Source organism: Macrotis lagotis, chromosome 1, assembly GCF_037893015.1.
Source record: "Macrotis lagotis isolate mMagLag1 chromosome 1, bilby.v1.9.chrom.fasta, whole genome shotgun sequence".
NCBI lineage: Eukaryota > Metazoa > Chordata > Mammalia > Peramelemorphia > Peramelidae > Macrotis > Macrotis lagotis.
Window position 1 is genome coordinate 632,655,704 of NC_133658.1, and position 23,970 is coordinate 632,679,673.

The 23,970-nt window shown below is 31.6% G+C and overlaps 1 protein-coding gene across 7 annotated transcripts in view; it reads left to right on the forward strand.

Annotated features, from left to right (window-relative positions):
* KYNU (kynureninase) overlaps positions 1–23,970 on the forward strand; it is a 179,242-nt gene that overhangs the window by 25,766 nt on the left and 129,506 nt on the right. For 5 of the 7 annotated variants that reach the window (XM_074215085.1, XM_074215083.1, XM_074215087.1 and 2 more), the window contains exons 2-3: positions 3,613–3,798; positions 15,584–15,704. In XM_074215085.1, coding sequence (XP_074071186.1) covers positions 3,630–3,798; positions 15,584–15,704 — 290 coding nt within the window. In that variant the 5' untranslated portion in view covers positions 3,613–3,629. Of the gene's footprint in view, positions 1–3,612; positions 3,799–15,583; positions 15,705–23,970 lie in introns of those variants that run through there. The other 2 variants (XM_074215084.1, XM_074215086.1) reach the window with 2 other exon arrangements.

Here is a 23,970-nt window from a genome sequence, read left to right on the forward strand (position 1 = left end):
TCATTGTTGGCCTCTTGAAAGGGAACCCAAAATGAAAATGCCAAGGAAGTCAAATTCCAGAATTATTAGGTCAAGGATAAAATACTTCAGCCAGTCAGAAAGTAACAATTCAAATACCATGGTGGCACATCCAAGGTTACACAGGAATTAGCAATATCAATATTAAAGGATTCTAAGGTTAATAGGTCAAAGGAGTTTGGATTATAATCAAGAATCAATTACCCAGAAACATTAAACATATTCTTTCAAGAGAAAAGATGGATATTTTACAAAATAAGTGACTTTCAAATTTTCTTGATGCAAAAACTAGAGCTGAACACAAAATTTGATATTCAAACATGAGCCAAAGAGATACATACAAAGGAAAAAATGTGGAAAGAAAAAGAATGTTAGTAAGATTAAACTGTTACATGTCTAGATAGGAGGATGATACTTATAATTTTTGTGAATTCTAACTCTATTAGAGGGAGTACATTTAAACAGAAGAGAGGGACATAAGTTGATTTTGATGAAATGTTATTAAACAATTTGACTGAAAAAAGAGGAATTGGACTGGAATGGAAGCAAGGGGGAGGCAGAATGGGGTAAATTACATTACGTGAAGAGGTGCAAAATACCTATCACAGTAGAAGGAAAGACAGAGTTAAAAACTGCATGAATTTTACTTTCATCTGATTTGTCTGTAAGAGGGTATAATATATACACTCAATTGGGGATAGAAATTTGTCTTACACTACACGGAATTAGGAAGGGGAAGGGGGGAAGGGGGAAGGGGAAAGGGGCTCATTGAAGGAACAGATGAAGGGAGAGGAAAAGTAAAAGATACAAGGAGAAATAAAATGGAAGGAGGCTGATAGAAGGGAGGGCAGATTGAGGGAGGTGGTTTTCAGAAGCAAAACATTGGTGAAGAGGCATTGAGTGAAAGGAGAGAGAAAAATACAAGTGGGGGAATGATAGGATAAAGGAAAAATAGTAATAATAACTGTGAATGTAAATGGGATGAAGTCTCCCATAAAACGGGAGTGTATAGCAGAGTGGTTTAAAAACAAAAATTCTACAATATATTGTTTATGGGAAAACACATTAGAATCAGAAAGCTACAGAGTGAAGGGAAAAGGCTGGAGCAGAGTATATTATGTCTCAACTGATGTGAAAAAAAAACAAGGAGTAGGAATCCTTAGCCAAAACAAAGCAAAAACAAAAATAAATCTCATTCAAAGGACTAAAGAAGAAAACTACATCTTCTAAAAAAAGATAACATAGGCAATACGATAATTTAATTTTCACTAAACATGTATGTTACAGAAGATATAGCAAAACAATAATACTGATGACTTCAACCTCCCTTTCTCAGAATTGGATAACCCTAACCATAAAATAAACAAGAAAGCAGGTAAGAAAGTGAATAGAATTTTAGAAAAATAAGATATGCTAGTCCTCTGGAGTAAATTGAATGGGGGATAGAAAGGAATATATCTGTGTATCAGCAGTATGTGGCACCAAAAAGTGACCATATATTAGACCATGGAAATCTCACAATCAAAGGCAGAAACTTTAAATACATCCTTTTCATCAGGGTGCAATAAGTTACATGTAATAAAGGGCCATGAAAAGATAAACTAAAAATTAATTGGAAACTAAATGAACTAATTTTAAAGAATGAGTGAATCAAACAACAAATCAAAAAGATGATTGATAACTTCATCAGACAATCACAATAATGAGACAACATGCCAAAAGTTGTGGGATAAAACCAAAGCAGCTATTATTTATTATTATTATTATTATTATTATTATAAATAACATAAGATAATGTGTTTTATAATAATATATATTATTGTTATTTATATTGCTAAATACATGAATAAAATAAAAATGAGATCAATGAATTGAGTGTGCAAATAAAAAAGCTAGAAAAAGAACAAATAAAAAATTCCCAATTAAAAGAATACTATTGAACTAAAAAGTAAAACTGAGTTGGTTTTATATAAAACAAATAAAATAGATACACTTTTGGTTAGTTTGATTAAAAAAGGAAGAAAATCAAATTAACAATATCAAAAATGAAAAGAATGTATCCACCTCCATTGAGGAGGAATTTAAGTAACAATTCAGAGCTATTTTACTGAACTGTATGCCAACAAATCTGACATCACATATGAAATGGATGAACATTTATAAAAATATAAATTTCTCATATTTAAAGAAGGGGAAATAAAATACTTAAAAACTCCATTTTGGAAAATTAAATTGAACAAACTATCAATGAACACTCTAAGAAAAATTATCCAAGAAGAAATGGATTTATAAGTGAATTCTATCAAATTTAAAAAAAGCAATTAATTACAATCCTATATAAACTATTAGAAAAAATAGGTAAAGGAGTGCTTTCAAATTCCTTTATGACACCAATATGATACTTGTTACTAAACCAGGAAGATTCAAAAAATAGAGAGAAAATTATTGACCAATTTCCCTCAATTTTAAATAAAAATTTAGCAAGGATATTACAGCAAATTATCACTAGGATAAGATGCTATAATCAGGTGGAATCTATACCAAGAATCATGGTTGGTGAATTATTAGGAAAATTTTCAGCTATCAAAACAAAATATCCAAAATTATATGATTATCTTTAAGATGTTGGGAAAGCTTTTGACAAAATAGAGAACTCATTACTATTAAAAATACTAAAGAGCATAGGAATAAATTAGGTTTTCTGTAAAATGATAACCCATTATTTATCTAATATCATCTGCAAGCATTATATTTAATGGTGATAAGCTGGAAGCATTCTAAATAAAATCCCATTGTTACCAATATCATTCCCTATTGTATCGCAAATGTTAGATTTATGAATAAGAGAAGAAAAACGAAATTGAAGTAATTGGAATAGGCAATGAGGAAACAAGACCTTTACCCTTTGAAGATGATGTAATGGTATATTTGGAGAATCCTAGAAAATAAACCATAAACATATTCAAGATAATTAACAACTTCAGCAAAGTGGCAGGATATAAAATAAATCCACATAAATCATCACCATTTCTATAAATGAATAACAAAAAACAAGGGCAAGAGATAGAAAGAGAAATTCCATTTAAAGTAACAGACAACATCATCATTGAATGGTTACTATAATATTAAGGCTGCTAGGTAGTGCAGTAGATAGAGCACTGCACTTGGAGTGAGGAGGACAAGAATTCAAATCCAGCCTCTGACATTTGCCAACTGCGTGAACTTGGACAAGTTATCTAATCCTGATTGCCTCAGATTCAGGACCAATTCCAGTCATCCTGATTTCTATCTGGCTACTGGATCTAAATGACTCTGGAAGAGAAAGTGTAGCTGGTGATCCTGCACAGCACCCTCTCAATCAAATCCAATTCAATTGTTTGTCATGGCATCACCTCCCTGATATTGTGGTCTTTGAGAATGAAGGACAAAACAAACTTGTTATTACTAGAATACTATAAAAATAATTGGCTTGGTTTGATTTTCTTATCTAAAATCTAGGATTAATTTAATTTTGGATAAGCATGTGTTAACCTTTTTTGAAATCATGCATTCTAATGAAGAGTGATGTTTTATTTTTCTTGTCCCCATTTATAGGTGCTTTTGACATAAAAATGGATTCTACTTATCATGAGTTACCAGTAAAGACTCTGGAGTGCATTGCCTCTCAGATTGGATGCAGTTTGACAGATGAGAAGCTTGCTTTATACCTGGATGAACAGGATGATTTAAAGCACTTCCGAGAATGTTTCCATATCCCAAAGATGAAGGATCTGCCTTTAAGTGAGAAACACAATTAATGAGAAAGTTTTTATCTTCTCCAGATGCTTATCAAGCATAAACATGTGAAAGATTTGTGATTTCTTCAGCACAGAGAGCTTTCAGTATGGGAACGCCTTCCACCAGCACTCTGTGACTCAAGAGATGAATTCTAGGGAATAGTCTGAGAAATACTGAGATTAAATGAGTAAATAGGATTATATTGCTTATAAGTGTGGCAAATGAACTTGGGTTTTTCAGACTCAAAGCCAAGTTCTCCTTCTAGTGGTCTATATTTCCTTAGTAAGGGTTTAATATGAAAAATATTAAAACTTTGCATAATAGCCAGATATAAGAACAGCAGGCCCCTAGTGCTACTAAATCAACTGATCTCAAGTGACAAATGTTTTATGTTCACATTCCTTTTCTGAGTATTATTCTAAAGCATAGTACTTACAAAGTGCTTATGCTGTCACTTACCTTCTTAGAACAATATAATGACTGATTGAAAATTATAGTCAGACACATTTCCTTTTAATGGATTTAGACTGTAATGTCTTTAAGTCCTCATAGCACAAAGCAATTACTTTCAATGAAACATATTTTAGAGTCTTCTATTTGGTTTACTCAGTTGATGGTAGCATTGTATTTTAAGTGAATTTTATTCTGGTACCTGCAGCTTCTGTTGAGAAAGGGGCATGATTATTTGTTTCTTTATGTGATGAGTATGAAGGAAGTACAAATATAGAGTAAACTAGAGAATAAAGAAAAATTGTCTTGGAATTGCTCTCTGAAAAAAATTAACATTTTCTGTGACTAGCAGTGACATTGGTTATGGGAACATCTCATTAAAAATAATATCTAGGATATAAGGAATAATTTTTCATACTTGACCTTATTCAACTTCATATCAATTGAAATGATTGCAAAGATTTAATTGATTTCTCTGCAAGAAATGTTAATTTCACTCAAAATCCTAGTGGGCATTTTCTATTTTCTGATGATTGATATAGATGCAAATTAGTATATATCCTCAATAAGGAAGGGTTTTCAGATAAGGGATATTATTTAACTGGATGGGGTGATGAAATTAAGTGAATTGAAAAAGCTGCCAGGAACTATCATTGGATAAAATATATTGCTCTGCTGTTTTAACTTTGATTTTAACTTTTCTATCCTTGGTGAGTTAAAAATAACCTTAGAGGAATTATTTTTCTATATCATTTAGAAGTGGAAATTTATTGTTATTTTGTAAGCAAGTGCATTGAATTGATAATTTCTAAGATTATTCTAGTTCTAAAATTCTGAATTATATGACTAAATTTCTTAGTGAATTAATTCACATTATTTATCATCTAATGAATGTAAAGCCCATGGGACAATTCCTGGCACATAGAAAGCTCTATATCAATGTTAGTTACTACTACTACTACTACTACTACTACTACTACTACTACTACTACTACTACTACTACTACTACTACTACTACTTTCTACTTCTACTGCTATTACTACTAACTACCACCACTACCACCACTTCCACTACTACTATTCCTACTACTGCTACTGCTACCTAATCTATCTCAATCTATTACTGCATGTTTATAAGCTTATGTTTAATATAATTGCATGTATAAACTAGCAAGAGTTGGAAGGAACTTTGAAATTATGAAGAAAGATCAAACAAATTCTAGGTGGCAAGAGTTTTACTGAATTAAATTTATCCTTTTACCCCTCTCTCCTCCCATATTTTTCCCTTGGAAACTTTAGAAAATGAAGATTTTCTGTTTTTCTTTAATACCTAGAAAAGAGGTATCAAACTCACTGCCTTTAGCCACAGATGACCCATGAAACTTCCTTGAGGCTCGAGCCAGATTAAAATGTAATTGAGAAATATTTTTTCAAAATAACTGTAAATAAAATAAAAAATATAATTCAACATAGTTAATATGTTGTCTTCTAAGTGAATATGTAGCCACTGGAATCCTTTCTACAAGAGTGTGACACCAATTTTTGACAAGACATTAAAGTAAAATAACTTTGTTTATGTGATATCATTTGTTTTTAAGTTTTTACCTGGTTTTTGTAATATATGAAAAACAAGAGATATTCCCTATGAGACCTAGTAGATTGATCACTGACCCTGCAGGATAGAGAGTTGAAATCCAGCCCCAGACACTTAATAACTGTGTGAACTGGACAAGTGACTTAACCCTGATTTCCTACACATACAGACACACAGACAGACACACACACACACACACACACACACATACAGACGATACCTAAATTGCATCCCTTTGTAGTTTTAATAAAAAATTTAAATTATTAAATTATTTACTGATTAAATCCAAAAAAGTTTTTGTATAGTCTATATTTTAAATTTATTTCACTTAATATAATTTCATCATTGGATAAAATTATGAAAAATGTATCACCCTTTTCCTAAACTGACAAATAAATTTTAGAAATATACAAAAAAAGCTAAATATTTCTAGGAAAAGTTAAATTACTGGGAGAAATAGTGAAACTAACAGTGAGGAAACTCAATATGGCCTTTTCGCAGTAAGACAAATTAAAATAAGAACAGAAGAAGGAGGAGGGGTAAAAAAAAGAAGAGACAAAAATAAAGAGTAGGAAGAAGAAGAAGAGAAGAAAGATAAAGGTGTAAATAGAATTTTAGAAAAAGTTAATGTGATAGATCTCTTGACAATTAATGAATGAAATATGAAGGAGTAGATTTCTCAGCTGTGCATGACATCTTTACAAATGCTGATCATTACTAAAAACCTTTAAAAATTGTAAACACATATTTTCCTTATCACAATATAAATAAAAATTATATACAATGAAAAGTCATTAAAACATTTAAAATTAACTGAATGTTAAATAAATTATTCATAAACAAAGAGGGAATATTCCAGAAAACAAATAAAATAAATGACAAATAATTTCAATAAAATTACAACAGTGAAATAACATACTAAAATTTAGAGTATACAATCAAAGCAATTCTTTTTTACTTGATATTTTATTTTTCCAGATACATATTATGAAAGCTTTACAATATTCAACCAAATGCATATTTTTAAGTTAAATAATTTTCTTCCAGCCTCCATTCCCACACCCCTTCCCTCAGCAACAAAACATTCACATGAATATTATATATACACATTTGTATTAAACATGTTTACAGATTAGTCATTTTCAGTATAAAGCATTAGGATTAAGGGAAAGTAATAACCTAAGAGAAATTTTTTAAAAAGTGAATGTAGCTTTTATCAGATTCTGAACATTTTTTGGTTGTTGTTATGTTTTGTTTTTCTTCCTCTGAATGGATATAGCATTGTCTATAGCCAGTCTAATATGGTTGTCCTAGCTCTCTGAACTGCTGAGAGGAGCTATATCCATCAAGGTTGATCATCTCACAGTGTTGTTGCTAATGTGTAGAATATTCTCTTGGTTCTGCTCCCTTTGCTCAACATCAGATCCTGTAACTCATCCCATGCATCTCTAGAGTCAAACCATTTATGGTTTCTTATAGAACAATAATATCCCATAGTATCCATGTACCATAACTTATTTAGCTATTCCCCTATTGATGGGCATCCCCTCAATTTCTAATTCTTTGCCACTACAGAAAAAGAGCTTTTATGAATATTTGGAACCTGTGGGATTTTTCTCATTTTCATTATTTCTTCTGGATATAGGCCTAGTATTAAAATTGCTGGGTCAAAGGGTAAGATCAGTTTATTGCTCTTTGGGCATAGTTCCATATTGCTCTCCAGAATGGTTGGATCCCTTCACAACCCCACTAGCAATGTATTAATGTCCCAATCCTCCCACAACCTCTCCAATATTGATCATTTTCCCTTTTTCTCCTTTTAGCAAGTCTGATTGTTGTGAAGTGATACTTATAGTTGTTTTAATTTCTCTTTCTCTAATCAATAATAATTGGATCATTTTTCATATATTATATATAATTTGTTTCTTCTTTTTAAAACTCTGTTCATATCCACTGAACATTTATCAATTGCAGAATGTATGACTTGTAACCTTATAAATCTGATTATCTATATATTTTAGAAATGGGACCGTTATCAGAACCCCTAGCTGTGAAAATTGTTTCCCAGCTTTCTGTTTTCCTTCTAATTTTTGTCAGCATTGAATTTGTTATTGCTAAAATTTTTTAATTTAATACAGTCAAAATCATCCATTTTGTAGTTTAAAAATATATTATATTTCATGCTTGGCCATAAATTTCTCCCCTTTTCATAGATGTGACAGAGAATTTCTTGATCTATCAATTTATCTATGGCATCACACTTTATATCTAAATCCTATACCCATTTGACTTTATTTTGGTATAGGGTGTGAGATGTGGGTCTATGCCTAATTTTTGCCATACTATTTTCCAGTTTTCCCAAGAATTTTTGTGAAATAGTTTTTATCCCAGAAGCTAATGTCTTTGCATTTATCAAATAGTAGATTACAAGTTATTTACTACTGTTTTTTTGAACCTATCGTAATCCACTGAATCAGAACTCTATTTCATAACCAGTACTAGGCTGTTTTGATGTCTGCCACTTTATAATTTTAGTTTTAGTTCTGGTAGAGATGGGTCACCTTCCTTTACATTTTTTTTTATCAGTTTCCTTGACATTCTTGACTTTTTGTTGCTCCAGATGAATTTTGTTACTATTTTTTTCCTAGCTGCTAAAGTAGTTATTTGGTAATTTGCTTGTTATATCACTGCATAAGTAATGCAATTGGGTAAAATTGTCATTTTTATCATATTAGGTCAACCTATCCTTGAACAATTGACTTTTTTCTAATTATTTAGATCTGACTTTATTTGGGTGAGAAGTGTTTTGTAATTGTGTTCATACAGTTTCTGGGTTTACTTGGTCCCAAGTATTTAATGTTTTCCATAGTTAATTTAAATCGAATTTCCCTTTCTATCTCTTGTTCTTGGGCTTTGATGTCCATGTATAGAAATGCTGATGATTTATGTGGGTTTATTTTTATATCCTGCTCCTTTGCTTAATTTGTTGATTGTTTCAAAGTAGTTATTTTAGATAATTTTCTCAGGTTCTTTAAGTATACTATATATGATTTGCAAAGAGTGAAAGCTTTGCTTCCTAATTGTCAATTTTTATTCCTTCTATCTCCTTTTCCTCTCATTGCTAAAGCTAACATTGAATAGTAAAGGTGAAAATGGGCATCCTTGTTTTATCCCTGATATTACTGGAAATGCTCCTAGTTTATTCCCATTAAAATATAATATTTGTTGATGGTTTTAGATAGATGCTTTTAAGGAAAACTTCATTTAGTCCTATACTTTCTAGTGTTTAATAGGAATGGATGTTGTATTATATCAAAGACTTTTTCAGCATCTATTCAGATAATATATGATTTCTATTGGTCTTGCTATTGATATACCTATCTACCATGTATAAGGCTCTGTATCTGGTTCTTTGGGGAAATATAAAGAAGTATGCAAAATATAGTCCCTGCCCACAGAACATCACATTCTGTAGGACTGAAATGATTACTAAGGAATGAACTCTATAATGAGATAAAATAAGACCTACAAAACAGTTGACCCTTAAAATAGTAGTTTATTATTTTTGTTTGCTTTTTGCAAAGCAATGGGGTTAAGTGACTTGCCCAAGGTCATATATCTAGATAATTATTAAGTGAGGTCATATTTGAATTCAGGTCCTCCTGACTCCAGGGCCCGTGCTCTCTATCCATTGGGCCGCCTAGCCACCCCTATTATTTTTAATATTGTCCACAACCAATCTTGAGTGGTTGCTGTTGTTTGTCCTTCATTCTGTATCAGGGAAGTGATGCCATGACATACAAGTGAATTGGAGTGAAGTTACTAGTTCCACTTTTACCTCCATTGCCATCTGGGTTCAGAGGCAAGCTATAGATCAGGATGAGTGGAGATGGCTACAGATGCAGTGGGAGATCTTGACCTTTTTAAGGTAAGGTCTTTCCCAGAACTCAGTTTGACTGAAGAAACACCCATTAGTGATTAAGACCTAGGTAAGTAAGTTCTTAGGTATGAAAAACATTCTAACAAAATTTCATATCTTGTACTTCCTTTATTTAAAAATAGGAAGAAAGGATTTAGGAAACATTCTTGGCTCCTAAAAATGGATAATTGAATCTATAATCCTTTTTCTTTCCTTTCATTGAGAACTCTTTTCAATATGAAATTACATGCAAATATATGGTAATGTAAATAGCAAAAATAAAAGAATAGGATCTTTAGGAGAGTAGGATACTGAATAGGCATATTGCTTCAGTAGCCTTGCATATTTCTTTAGATAAGCCTGAAATGCAGGAGATACTTAGGTTTCAATGAGCCAAATATTTTTGTTGGGTTGGAATCTGAAACACAGTAAATAAATAAATTGGTCTAAATTCAAAATAAAAAGCCACATTTTCTCTTCATGAGATGATTATTTTTCAGGATAACAAAGAACTGTTAATGGTTCCTATTTAGGAGTATGATTAAAATTTATACCTTTCACTGTGTTAGGTTAAAAAGAATACAGATGAAAAAGAGTATCTAAAAAGGCATCTAAAAAGCAGATATAAATGTATGTCTATAGGAAGATGTAAATGTATGCCTATAGGTTATGCTTTTAAAAACTTTTCAAATGTTTAATTAAGAAATTGCAGAAGTTTCCCTAATAGCAAATACATTGCTATTTGGGCTCAATGAAATATGAGTACATAATTGAATTCAGACTTATTTTAATATAAATCATAGAGAAAATCCATGAGAATGAAAGAATATTATTTTGCTCATTGTCAGCTTTATAAAAAATACATAAAATTAATTGATTTCATTTTAAATTTGAAACAAGAATATCTATAACAGTTTATTTTTTAAATTTATTTATTTATTTTGAATTTTATAATTTTCCCCGAGTATTGCTTTCCTCCCCCACCCCCCACAGAAGGCAATCTGTTAATCTTTGCATTATTTCCATAGTATACATTAATCTCATTTGAATGTGATGAGAGAGAAATCATATCCTTAAGGAAAAAAATAAGGTATAAGAAGTAGTAAAATTAGATAATAAGATAATGTCTTTTTATCTAATTTTACTACTTCTTATACCTTATTTTGGTTTTTGGTTTTTAATTAAAGGTAATAGTCTTTGATCTTTATTCAAACTCCACAAATCTTTCTCTGGATACAGATGGTACTCTTCATGGCAAATACCCCCAAATTGTCCCTGATTGTTGCACTGATGGAATGAGCAAATCCATTAAGGTTGATCATCACCCCCATGTTGCTGTTAGGGTGTCCAGTGTTCTTCTGGTTCTTCTCATCTCTCTCTCTCTCAGTATCAATTCATGCAAATCCTTCCAGGCTTCCCAGAATGCCCATCCCTCCTGGTTTCTAAAGAACAATGGTGTTCCATCACATACAAATACCATATTTTATTAAGCCATTCCTCAATTGATGAACATACACTCAATTTCCAATTCTTTGCCAACACAAACAGGGCTGCTATGAATATTCTTGTACAAGTGATCTTATTACCCTTTTTCATTATCTCTTCAGGTTATAGACCCAGTAGTGATATTGCTGTATCAAAGGGTATGCACATTTTTGTTGCACTTTGGGCATAATCCCAAATTGCTCTCCAGAAAGGTTGGATGAATTCACAGCTCCACCAACAATGTATTAGTGTCCCAGATTTCTCACATGCCTTCCAATAATGATCATTGTCCTTTCTGGTCATACTGGCCAGTCTGAGAGGTGTGAGGTGTTATCTCAGAGATGCTTTAATTTGCATTTCTCTATTAAGTAGTGATTTAGAGAAATTTTTCATATTACCATGGATCACATTGATTTCCTCATCTGTAATTTGCCTTTGTATATCCTTTGGTCAATTGGGGAATGGCTTGTTGTTTTTTAAATTTGACTCAGTTCTCTGCATATTTTAGAAATAGTCCTTTGTCAGAAGTACTAATGTGAAAATTGTTTCCCAATTTGCTAAATTTCTTTTAATCTTAGTTATAGTAGTTTTGAACATAGTTTATTTAAAAAAATATTTATGCACATGCGATGCAACTCTATTATGTACAACTTTCTAATCCTTTTAAATATACAATAAACATATCATGGAAATATATTTTTTCTTTCCTCTACCCTAGAGATGACTAACTTAATCATATATACATATATATATATATATATATATATATATATATACATATATATGTATATGGTTTTATAAAATCATTCTATGCATATTTCTTTTTTCAGTTCTTTCTCTTAATGTAGATATTTTCTTTCATATGTCTTTTGAATTTAATTTGGTTATAGTGATTATCTGACATATCAAATATGTTTGTAATAAGAGATAAATAGTTTATATATTTGGTTGCGTTTAAGTCTGATAGTATATCTCTCATTTTCTCAAGTTATTCTTGACTCTCCATTATGCATACCAATTTTTGAACTTATATAGTAATTTGTATATATTTCTAATTTTTCTATATTTCTTCTTATGTAAGGAAAGTTATAAGGAAATGAGAGCTTATTTGGGGGATTATATTCCCCAAGCTTCTCAAAGGAAGATGAACAACTCAGCTGAGGAAGAGTAAGCTGTTAAAGCTGGGAAGATGAAGTAATTAGGAATAAGTAGACAAGGCTCAAAGATTTAATCCTTCATGCTAGAACAGGGATCCATTGTTTTGTTGATGTGGATTGTCATGAGCCTGAGAGCAGGTATTTACTGGGGAGAGGCAAGGTACTTTACTAAATGTTCTTTGACTTATCTTGATTGCTTGGACTATGGCATAGGGGGCAATGTTAATGTAAGTCCATATCAGAGGTTAATTATTTGACTTGATTATTGCAGAGGAAACATTATTTAGGGAACATATTTCTCCAACCAATACTTCCTTTACTACAACACTAATAATTAATAAACATTTATTAATTACCTACTTCTTGCCAAACATTGAACTAACCACTTGGAATATAAATAAAGACCTTAGTTTTAAAAAGGTCAAGGTCTCCCATTGTATCTGGGGGTCATCTCCAGTCCTCCTCTCCTGTGTCATACCACTGAAATCAGATTACTGTGGAGGGGAGAGTGAGACTAATGACTCTGTAAAGTTCTGTCTCTTTTAAATACAGTTTATCTTTATCTTGCAAGTTACGTCATCATCCTACTAATGTTATTAGTCCTTTTCCATGATGAAAGATAAACAACAACAACACCAAAAAAGGACAGTCTCTGTCCTAAAATAGTTTACAATCTAAGTGAGGAAAACAATATACAAAGGAAACTAAAGGAGGGCAGAATGGAGAGAAAATCATAGCAGGTGCTGGGGCATGATGGAATTTCAACTTGATTGGAAATTAAGAAATGACTGTCCTGGGCATATTACATAAATGGAAATTTGGAAAGGAACTCTCCACTCTTTAATCCAGTGAGAGAGGTCTCTAGGGACAGAAGGTATGGTTGAAGTGTGAGTAACAATGTTGATGTGATCTTGATAATGATAAGGTTCCTTGTGTCAATAATAGAGAAATCCAAAGGAACCCAGTAAACCTAGTATTTAAAAATAGCATTTATACACACACACACACACACACACACACACACACACACACATATAAATTGTAAATATTTGCTTGACAAAATTGAATATAATATACCTTAGGAAGTAGTGTTTGTTATTGGTTTGATGACAACTTTGAGTGATAGTTTATAGAGAATTATTTCTTTGAGTAGTGATTGTAGATAACCTCTATTGTGAGGACAATAGGGTGTTTGGTGTCCACAGGGAGAAAGACAAAGACTGGGGTATGCTTGTGGCTGTTGTGTCTATATGCAGTTATGAAAGACAAAAGGAGAGAGAAAAAAGAATTGACCCCAACCAATCACTGAGCTGAATGAGGTCCCCTCAACCCACATTAGGCCTCCTTACCCAGGGGGGAAGTAAAAAACTAGTTCCAACTAGAGGAATATTGACCTAGGGTCAACCTGCCCTCTGCAAGTGAATCTACTTAGTGAGATCCTTACATATTACTATAAACTTGCCCTTACATATTACTATACACTTGCCCTGTGCTCATCAGTACAATGACCAGGGCAGGGAAAATACATTAGAGAGTGGTATGGAGTAGGCTTATTGATGATATTGTAACTGATGATTCAGACCAATAATTTACTGAGGGGGAAGGAGAAAATCTTCCAAATTTTTCTCTGACTAGACATTGTTTGCAATTTGGGGTCTTTCTCACTAGGGGATACAGTCCTTTTCTGCAGAAAAGTTAATTAATTAATAAAAGCTATTTTAAACAATCTAGCCTAAGTTTTTATAATTATCTATGTTTCCTTCTAACCTGCAGTTATATACTTCTACTCTATGATTAAACACACTTGCTTTTTTGTAGACATTTTCAATCATTAGGCATCATTTAAATGCCTAGATGTACCAGAAAGTACTAGATCTTGAGCATGGAAAGATAAAAATGAAATAGTTACCCTTTTTTTTTGAATGGTAGAGAGTGATAGGATTAAGAAAATTAGATTCTGTGTCTTTGACTCTAATTTTATCCAAGAGAAATAGAAATAGATATATATTATATATATATATATATATATATACAGAGAGAGAGAGAGAGAGAGAGAGAGAGACAGAGAGAGAGAGAGAGAGAGAGAGAGAGAGAGAGAGAGCTAAACCTATAGCTATTTATAGGGCAGCTAGGTGACACAGAAGATAGAGCACTGGCCTTGTAGTCAGGAGGACAGAGTTCTAATCCAGTCTCAGATTCTTGGCTCTTACTAGATATATGACCATGGGCAAGTCACTTAACCCTGATTGCCTCACATCCAGAGGCATCTCCAGTCATCCTGATTCATATCTGACCATTGGACCCAGATGGCTCCTCCAGATGGTTCTGGAGGAGAAAGTGAGAATGGTGATTTAGCACAGCAACCCCTCACTCAAATCCAATTCCTGTGCTTGTCATGGCATCAACTCCCTGATGTCATAGTCTTCAAAAATGAAGGACAAACAAAAAGCCAATTTATACCTATATAGAAATATGTATTATCTAACAAATATTTTGTTACCTTTTTGACAATTTCACCCTTTGTCATGTTAATAATAATAAAGAGAAGTTAAAAAATAATAAGATAAAGATAAGATAAAATAAGATGAACAAAATGCTCTCATCTTTGAGACGAGATGAAATTATTACAAATATTTTTACTATAAATTACTAATAACAAACATTGATTAACACTTGAGATTTTCAAAGTATTTTGCATTCATCTCAATGATTCTCATAACAAGGAAACTGAGGATCAGAGGGATTAAATGACTTGCCCATCAAATTCTTGAGGCAGGACTCAAACTCAGGACTCATTGACTTTATAGTCAAATATTGTAGGTGGTAGTTCAAAGCATTAGACACCAAAATTTATAGGTTTAAGATAAAAAGGAAATGATGTGTTTGTGAAAGTTATATTTAAATATTTCTTCTACAGCTTAAGATATTTTGCTTAAAAATTTTTTTATGTAAGACTTCTCAACAAATGTCATTAATGTCTATATAATATTTTAAAATATAAATATAACTATAAATATATTCATATAATGAATTAACTGGGGGGCACAGTAGTAAGGTATTTATTTAATTTTTCTTTCTCTGCTCATATGATTATGTTTGTACTGTTTCAGCCAAAATATAAAATAGAAATATTACCTTGCCCCCCCTTATTTTTCAAGTAAGCAACTTTCATTTCTCTTTCAGTTGATCTGTCTTTAGTAAATAAAGATGAAAATTCCATCTACTTGTTAGGAAATTCTCTAGGTCTTCAACCAAGAAAGATTAAAACATACATAGAAGAAGAATTGGAAAAGTGGGCCAAAATGTGAGTAATTTTTTTAAAGCTACTATTTAAAGTTTCATAAAAGATCTTGAAACTAAAACCATACACGTTTATGTGATCCTACTATATGATTAGATTTATAGAACTCACACATTTTATATCTGGATAGGAGCTTGAAGTATTAGGAGCTTGAAGTATTTAATCCTTTCCTTTAATTTTAGTGACAATGTGAGCGATAAGAGAAAGATGCTAAAAGAAGATAATTTAATCCAAGTTTCTGAATTTAAGAATTCAGATCAACCTTTGTAAATGTTCTGATTTGTTTTTATCACTAGTGCTGGTGATATCACACTATATCTTAGTAATCCATTCTATACTTATACATAGAATACTATAAATACATCAATATATAATTCTTCTAGTTTCAAGTTACAGATTTGAGGAATGAATAAATCTGTTAAATTACACCTAAAAGAATTTGCATTTAACTTCCAGTTAGAAAAACTTGCTGGATACTGTTTCCTGATTCTTCCCCTCTACTTTTTCTCTTGTGGTTTGACCTATTTTCCCCTTTGCGCATATATATATATATATATATATATATATATATACATCTTATGTTCATGTGATTTCTCCCTTTTCACTCACAGAATTATAAGATCTGGAGCTAGAAAGGCCTTAAATGTCCCTGAGTCCAAAGACATCAAAATAGAGCTTGTAAAATCTCCAGAGTGCAGATTAAAATGTAAATAGGAAGTGTTTAGCAAAATAAATAAAATTATAACATAAAGAAAATAATATTAATTCATAATTTTTCTAAGTCAATTGCAGACAGTTTTGTTTCACCTAGAGTTTGACATAAATAATCTAATCAAATCCTCTCTTTCTAGAGGAAGAAGTTGAGATCCAGAGAGATTGAGATGATGTGTGTTTAAGTTAAATAATCAATGGAAAGCTGATAGAACTTATTGTGACTCCAAGATCACAGTTATACACAGTTCTTTCTTATACAGTTTAGTTAGCAAAAGAGGAAAAGGGGCAAGAAAAAAGACACAGGTATAAACCTTCTGGAGCTTTGACCCTTTTCAGAACTGATCTTTGTTGCTGAACCAGATGTTCTGAATGTTTCCTAATTGATTCTTTCTTCCCTTAACTCTCCTTTTTACTCCTACCATACTGGAAAATCTTTTTCTGTTCATAATCGAGAATTTAAAGCTGACATTCTAAAGCTTGAGCTGACTATAGTAATAAGAAGTGTAGTAACAGATCTAATTATTCCCAGTTGGGCTGTAATACAACTAAACTTAGCCTTTGTGGTTCACACCTAAGTACTTAATGCAGTGAGGGGAGAGGTTTGACTAATTTGTAAAACCCAAGATAGTTTTGTCACTTGTAAGACTGTGATCCTTTTTCACACTCTAAAGGTATCACTACATTGAAAAGCATTCTGAGCTAGGTTTCTTTTTTGTTTAAAGTGTGAAAGTCAGAGTTTGTAAAAAAATAGTTAATATTCTTTTCTGACCTCATTTGTTTGAAGGAGCAGGGAATTAGGTTGAAAGAATTTGAACTTTATAAAGTACACTTGACTTTTGGTTATTCGTTCAGTTCAGCACTGCATTTTCCCCCCTAGTCACTTAAAAAAAATTGCAACCCTATCTATTTCCTTATGATTAACTTACTTTATCAAGTAAATGGTTTACTTCTTTTAGGAGGTTAAAGTTACATCATATTTAACGCTGTTTCAGTGATACGGAGAGAAAGCACCTATCAGTCAAAGTACTTTCTTATAACTGGTCACCTCTTGCTTTGACTTTTTCTTTGTTACAATAGGGAATTTATTCTCCCTCTTCTTTTCTTAACATGCATAGGAATAATTAATTAGAAAGGGATATTGATGTATTTAATGCTTTCAAATGCTTCAACTGCCTAAAGAGTACTTTTGTATAAAAAAAATGGTAGTCAAAGACAACTGCAAACTCTTTAGAAAAATGGAAATTGAACCTTTGATCATAGTCATCCATGATCCATAAAACAGAATACACCACATTTAATTGGTTCAACAGATTCACTATTGTATTTATTTTACAGTTGCCTAGGATTGTTGTAAGCATATAGAGCATCTTATTCATTCACAGAGCTAGTCAATTTTTAATCAATTTTTTAACCAATTGTCATCTAAGATGACTTGTATTTTGCATGTGCAAAATGTAATAAAGCCAATACAATTTTACAAATTTTGCAGGTCACAAATACAATTGTCATCCTAAATAATCGAAATGACAAAGGTTTGAAAAGAGGACTTCTTGAGAAACAAAGATAAATGTGCGATGGTTATCGCTATTTCTGAGTTTCAATTTCAACATTTTATGGCTTATATAATTTATTAGGGGCATTTTAATTTTTAAAATTTATGTTGCAAAATAAATTACAAGTCTCGATATTTGGAAATATAAAAAATCTTTTACATTCCTATGATTCTCTTCCCATCTTATAATTGAATAATGAGAAAATGGTAGTGCCTGATGCTAAAACAAAAATCCAATGAGGGTTTGTTTGATGAGGTAAACAATCAACCTACAGAGATTTTGGGGAGGCAGGGTATAGGTTATGGATACATTTAGAGGAAAAAGGGCTATGGGAGAAAGGTACTTATAGATTCTAGCAAAAAAATGTCTATACTTTATAAGCTGAGGCCTCATTAGATAGATCAGTCCAAAATGCAGCTAGCTGGGTGATTTTATGCAGCCACCTGTGGGTTCACTAAATGTTTTAGTAGTAAATGAAACTAAGCTACCACAGTGCTCTCAGTAAAATGACAAATCAAAATATAACATCTATTGTTTCAATAAAAACTTTTAAAAGGTTGGATAGCCCTGATCTAGATAAATAACATATAAATAACTCTCCAAAACTTTTCAGCAATTGAACATATGGTTCCTAAATCAATTGTATGTAAAATATCAAGTCTATCAATGTGCTTATTCATTCCTTCAATGGACATCAATTAAGTCCCTCCTATGAGAAATTCACTAGGCAATAATTCCTCATACTTAATACAGATTGTATTGAATGGAGAGTCTAACATATGAAAAGAATGATACTGTAAAGGTCTTATAAAAGTAGAAATATAGTTCCAGAATGCATGGACATTTTCAATATTTCTATTGATGCATGACACAATGAGAATTCTATTCCTGTATGATTGCCACTGTCAAATCCAAACTTAGTATTTCTTTCATGTTAAAAAAAAGTATATAAAAAGACATAAGAATTCTTATTGACATAAGGATATTTCCTTCAATTGTTTCATTTACTAGTTGAACAATGTATTATTAAATGAAATTATAAAATATTGTCAGATCATTTAAAATAGGATAGAGTTTTATTTTTCTAGGATAGTTTTGGCATTAACCAAGCTATGAGAAAAGAGGATAAATAGATTTGAAAAATTATCCAGGTTCTTTGAGGACCCATGATTATATTTGCTTTATAATTTGATTTCATAGTCACTCCATTGACAGAGACAAACATTGCTCTTCAGACAGCTCTGAAAACACAGAGCTGATGTGATTTAATTTTCCTGGTATGTGCTATTATAATGAGTTAGCTATCTTTCATGCCATCTTTTCCTTCAGAATATTTGTAAAGAGGCGATTCTTATGCTGAAATTATTTAAATATTTTTTGAGTGATAGTAATGCACTTTCTCAAGTCTAATGCACATGCTTCCAACTGCAGTTTAATCTACATCAACTTTTCCTAATGATGGATCATGTCATGTAGTGGTTTATTGGTTTAGCTAAATTCATTTTACTACTGAAGGCTACCAGTCTGACAAAATGAGGTAGTAGACATTGTATATGATATGGGAGGCATGGGTTAGAGAATACCAAGAGCATTGAATTCAGAAATGTATCCTTAAAGATTATTACCACCAACATCTACCAGAGTTAGGAGTAAGGTAGCATAATATTCCGTGATATAAATTCTCTGAGGCAGAGCATAGAATTTTACTACCTAAATGTAATAAGATATATTGTGCTATCAGGAAAGGCTATAGAGTTCTATGTGATTAAAATTAAAAAGATCCAAGTACATGCCTTTAACTACCATTTAACGATAAAGATTTTTGTCTTTAGCATTTATATTGGAAGTCTAGGAATAGGCAAGCTGAAGGCAATCTAATAATAATAATAATATGAATAATAATAACTTATAACCACCCTTTACTTCCTCATTAGTTCTGAGTATTATTTTGTCCTTCAAAAACTAGTTTGTATTTTATTTAAGTCAGTTTTTGTATTAATTTGGATTTTTATATACTTTGACACATTGATGTATAATTTGGTTGTTACTTTTAACATGATATTACATACGACATATTGATGAAGGAAGATATCAGCCTTCCATTCATTCTAAGAAAATAGTGAAGTTAAAAAATGTAAAATTCAGAAATAGAAGAACTATTTCTATAAAATTCTAAATTCCTTTTCAAACATTGACTTTTAGCAAGTAATGAGGGAAGTAAGATTAAGACTAGACAGATCTATATGGAACACATGTTTTTAAATTTTATTATTGTACTTTACTATTTGTACTGTTTGACCCCCTTTTCTTGGGAGAGTTAATTAGGAAACTTTTGGAAAACTCCTATCCCCACACTTAACTGACAGAAACAAACATTTTGAACTAAGTTGGGAGGTGGGGTAAAATAATTCAAATATTTGACACCCAAATTTAAAAATAATGATTTTCCAGTGTCATACACTGCTTAATCAACAATGATGTAGGCTTAACTTAAACAGCTTTAATTTTCTTCAGAGTCTTTCACTGAACTCACAGATCTCACTTTAAAATTATAATTAATGACTTACATAGTTTCTGACACATAATAATCACTTATTAAGTTCTTATTGATTGATATTGTTCTATTATTTAATTTGAGAATAGTCACAGGTAGAGTTTTTTTCCCAGTTTAGATTTGGAAAATGTTCATGGAGAATCTTTCTACTAATAGTAGCTGATCAAGCATTATTGACTGTTTCCTTAGAAAATTGTTTCCTCTGATAATCAAAAGTATTGCTCTAAACTTTAGAAAATTTAACACTTATAACTGAGTTATAGACTACTATAAACCACCTTGATATTGTTAGTTATCATTTTATGGGAGTATGTCAAGTCCATTTTAATAGCAATTTCTCTTTAATGTCAGGGAGTATATCTTTATTTTTTATTTTTTGAAAGAAGAATTTCATTTATTTTGAATTTTACAATTCTTCCCCTATTCTTGCTTCCCTCCCCCCACCTCCCTTTACATTATTTCCATGGTATACATTGATCTAAGTTGAATGTGATGAGAGAGAAATCATATCCTTAAGGAAGAAAAATAAATTATAAGAGACAGCAAAATTACATAATAAGATGGTTTTTTTCCCCTTAAATTGAAGGTAATAGTCTTTGGTGTTTGTTCAAACTCCACAATTCTTTCTCTGGATACAGATGATATTCTCCATCATAAATAGCCCCAAATTGCAGGGACTATATCTATATCTATATCTATATCTATATCTATATCTATATCTATATATATCTATACATATATACATATATATCTTTGTGTTCTCCAGCATTTATTTATCACATCTAACATAAAACTGGAACTAAATATTGATTGGTGTATTGATTTGTTGTTTTGTAGTTATAACATCAGGGTTAAGTTTGGAAGAATACTATAATGTAAATTTACCCATCACTCTTTTTCAAGTGAGAGTGGCAATTTATAAAACATTCTTTAGATGAAGTATTGATTCTCATTGTCTCCCAAGAAATCAATAAATTCATACAATCATATATTTAGATATAGAAGGACTCTTAAGATAATTTAGGTCATCTTTTCATTTTTGAAATGAGAATTTAGGGGGCAGTTAAGTGGTACAGTGGATGGAGCACCAGCCATGAAGTCGGGAGTACCTGAGTTCAAATCTGACCTCAGACACTTAATTACCTAGCTGTGTGACCTTGGGCAAGTCATTTAACGCCATTGCCTTGCAAAAAATAATAAAACAATAAATAAATAATGAGATGAAAATTTAGGAGCTGAGAGAGATTAAGTGATTTAGTCAAATTCACATAGATAAATAAATGGCAGAGGTTAGATTTGAACTCAGATTCTTTCATTCCAAATATGGTATGTTTTTCATTCCATTGCATCATGCCTCCTCCTAAGAGGACAAATGCACAAATACAAATATTCCTTAAAAATACTGACTTCAGGGGCAGCTAGGTGGTGGATAGAGCACTGGCCCTAGAGTCAGGAGTACCTGAGTTCAAATCTGATCTCAGACACTTAATAAATTTCCTATCTGTGTGGACTTGGGCAAGCCACTTAACCCCATTAGCCTTGCAAAAAAAAAAACCCTAAAAAAAACGAATACTGCCTTCAGAAGTAGGTGTCCTTAGTTACAGTATATATTTATCATTTATTAGCTCTTAACTTAAATCAAATTAATCAGCTTCCCTGACTTGCTATACCATAAGTTGAATGGGAATAACTCTATAACTCCTAAACTTAAAAACTAATAATATGGTCTTTTAAATTCCTTTAATTTTTGAGTTCTATGATTTTGCAATTTATATTTTTTGTTAATAATATGTGAAATTTTATATTTGTTTGACTATGTGAACATTGCCATTAGACTATGAATTCTTGATCTTCAATTTATCCTGAGAAAGTTAATGGTATTGTAAAATAAAATTCCAGTAAAAACATTAATTAGTGGTATGAAAAAGCTTAAAGGGCAATTAAAAGAGAATAATAGAAATGGGAGTTATTTTAACTTCTATTTTGAATTTATACAACAATAAAATATATTCCAGCTTGTAAGTAAAAAGTGATTTAAATTTGTGAGATTATATACTCTTTGATGACAAGGTAATACTCAACACTGTATTTTTTTAAAGTACCTAGGACAGATTCATTCTAAGTCCTCAATAAATGTTTTATAATTTGAATTGAATTAGTCAATGTTCAATATTTAAGTAAATGTTGGTAGTAACCAAAACAGCAAGAGAAGACAGGTATATATTCATTGTTTTACATATATATATATATATCCATTAAAAGTTAAAATGTTACAGGAAGCTAGGTGGCACAATGACTAGAGCACTGACCCTGGAGTTAGGAGTACCTGAGTTCAAATCTGGCCTCAAGTACTTAATAATTACCTACTTGTGGCCTTGGGCAAGCCGCTTAACTCCATTTGCTTTGCAAATACTTTTTTAAAAAAGTCAAAATGTTTTTAATCTGATATTTGCCAACCTCCTTGACCAACCTTTTCAGTACTGACTTCATATTTACTCATTCTCCTCAGTTTGCTGGTTTGACATAGGCAAATTAAAATATTGCTTATTCTCCATTAATACTTCCAGGTTCTCCCCTATTATATCCATTACTCAGTAACCTCTCTTCTTTTGAGATCCATGCTAGATTTACCACCCAATTAAAATCCTCAATGCATTTGTTATATATTTCTCTATTCCATAGTAAACTTTCTCTCTCTCTCTCTCTCTCTCTCTCTCTCTCTTTCACAATTGCCCAAACAACTAATTTCTCCAACCAAATTACTTTCTATGCTGTCTTAACCTTTTTGATGACCTCCCATCTCATATCTTCACCTTTTTGTCAGACATCTTAAATTAAACATGTTCAAAACTGAACTTAGTATCCTTCCCACTAAACCATCTCCTTTTTCAAATTTCCTAATTACTGTGAAGGTACCACCATCTTCACAGTTCCCTCCACACCCAATTTCATAACCCAAATATTGTCCTTGCCTTCTCCATAAAGTCCCCTACCCTGCTCCAAAATCCATGTGTTTCCAAAACTTAACTATTTCTCCTTTGCTACATCTTTCAAATATAACCCTATTCCTCTGTCATTGTCACCACCCTGCTTAGGTCCTCAATTTTTATACCTAGACTATTTACAAAAAGCTGCTGGAATATCTGTTTGCCTCCTTAAGATTTTCCTTACTCCAACTCATCCTCATTCAGCCAAAGGGATTTTCCTAAATTCAAAATATAAACCAACCCTACCCTCCAACTAAATAAAGTCCAGCGGGGCTCTATCATATTCAGGATCATTCTGAAAACCATTCAATTTGCAGAGGTTTTATTACATTTTTAACTTTAGTTTGGGCTTTTAGTTCTTAGACAAAAAATAAATCAAAGTATGAATAATGAAAAAGGTAAATCAATTTTATTTTCCCAATGAAGAAATAACCAGCTAATGTGACAATAAACACATTTGA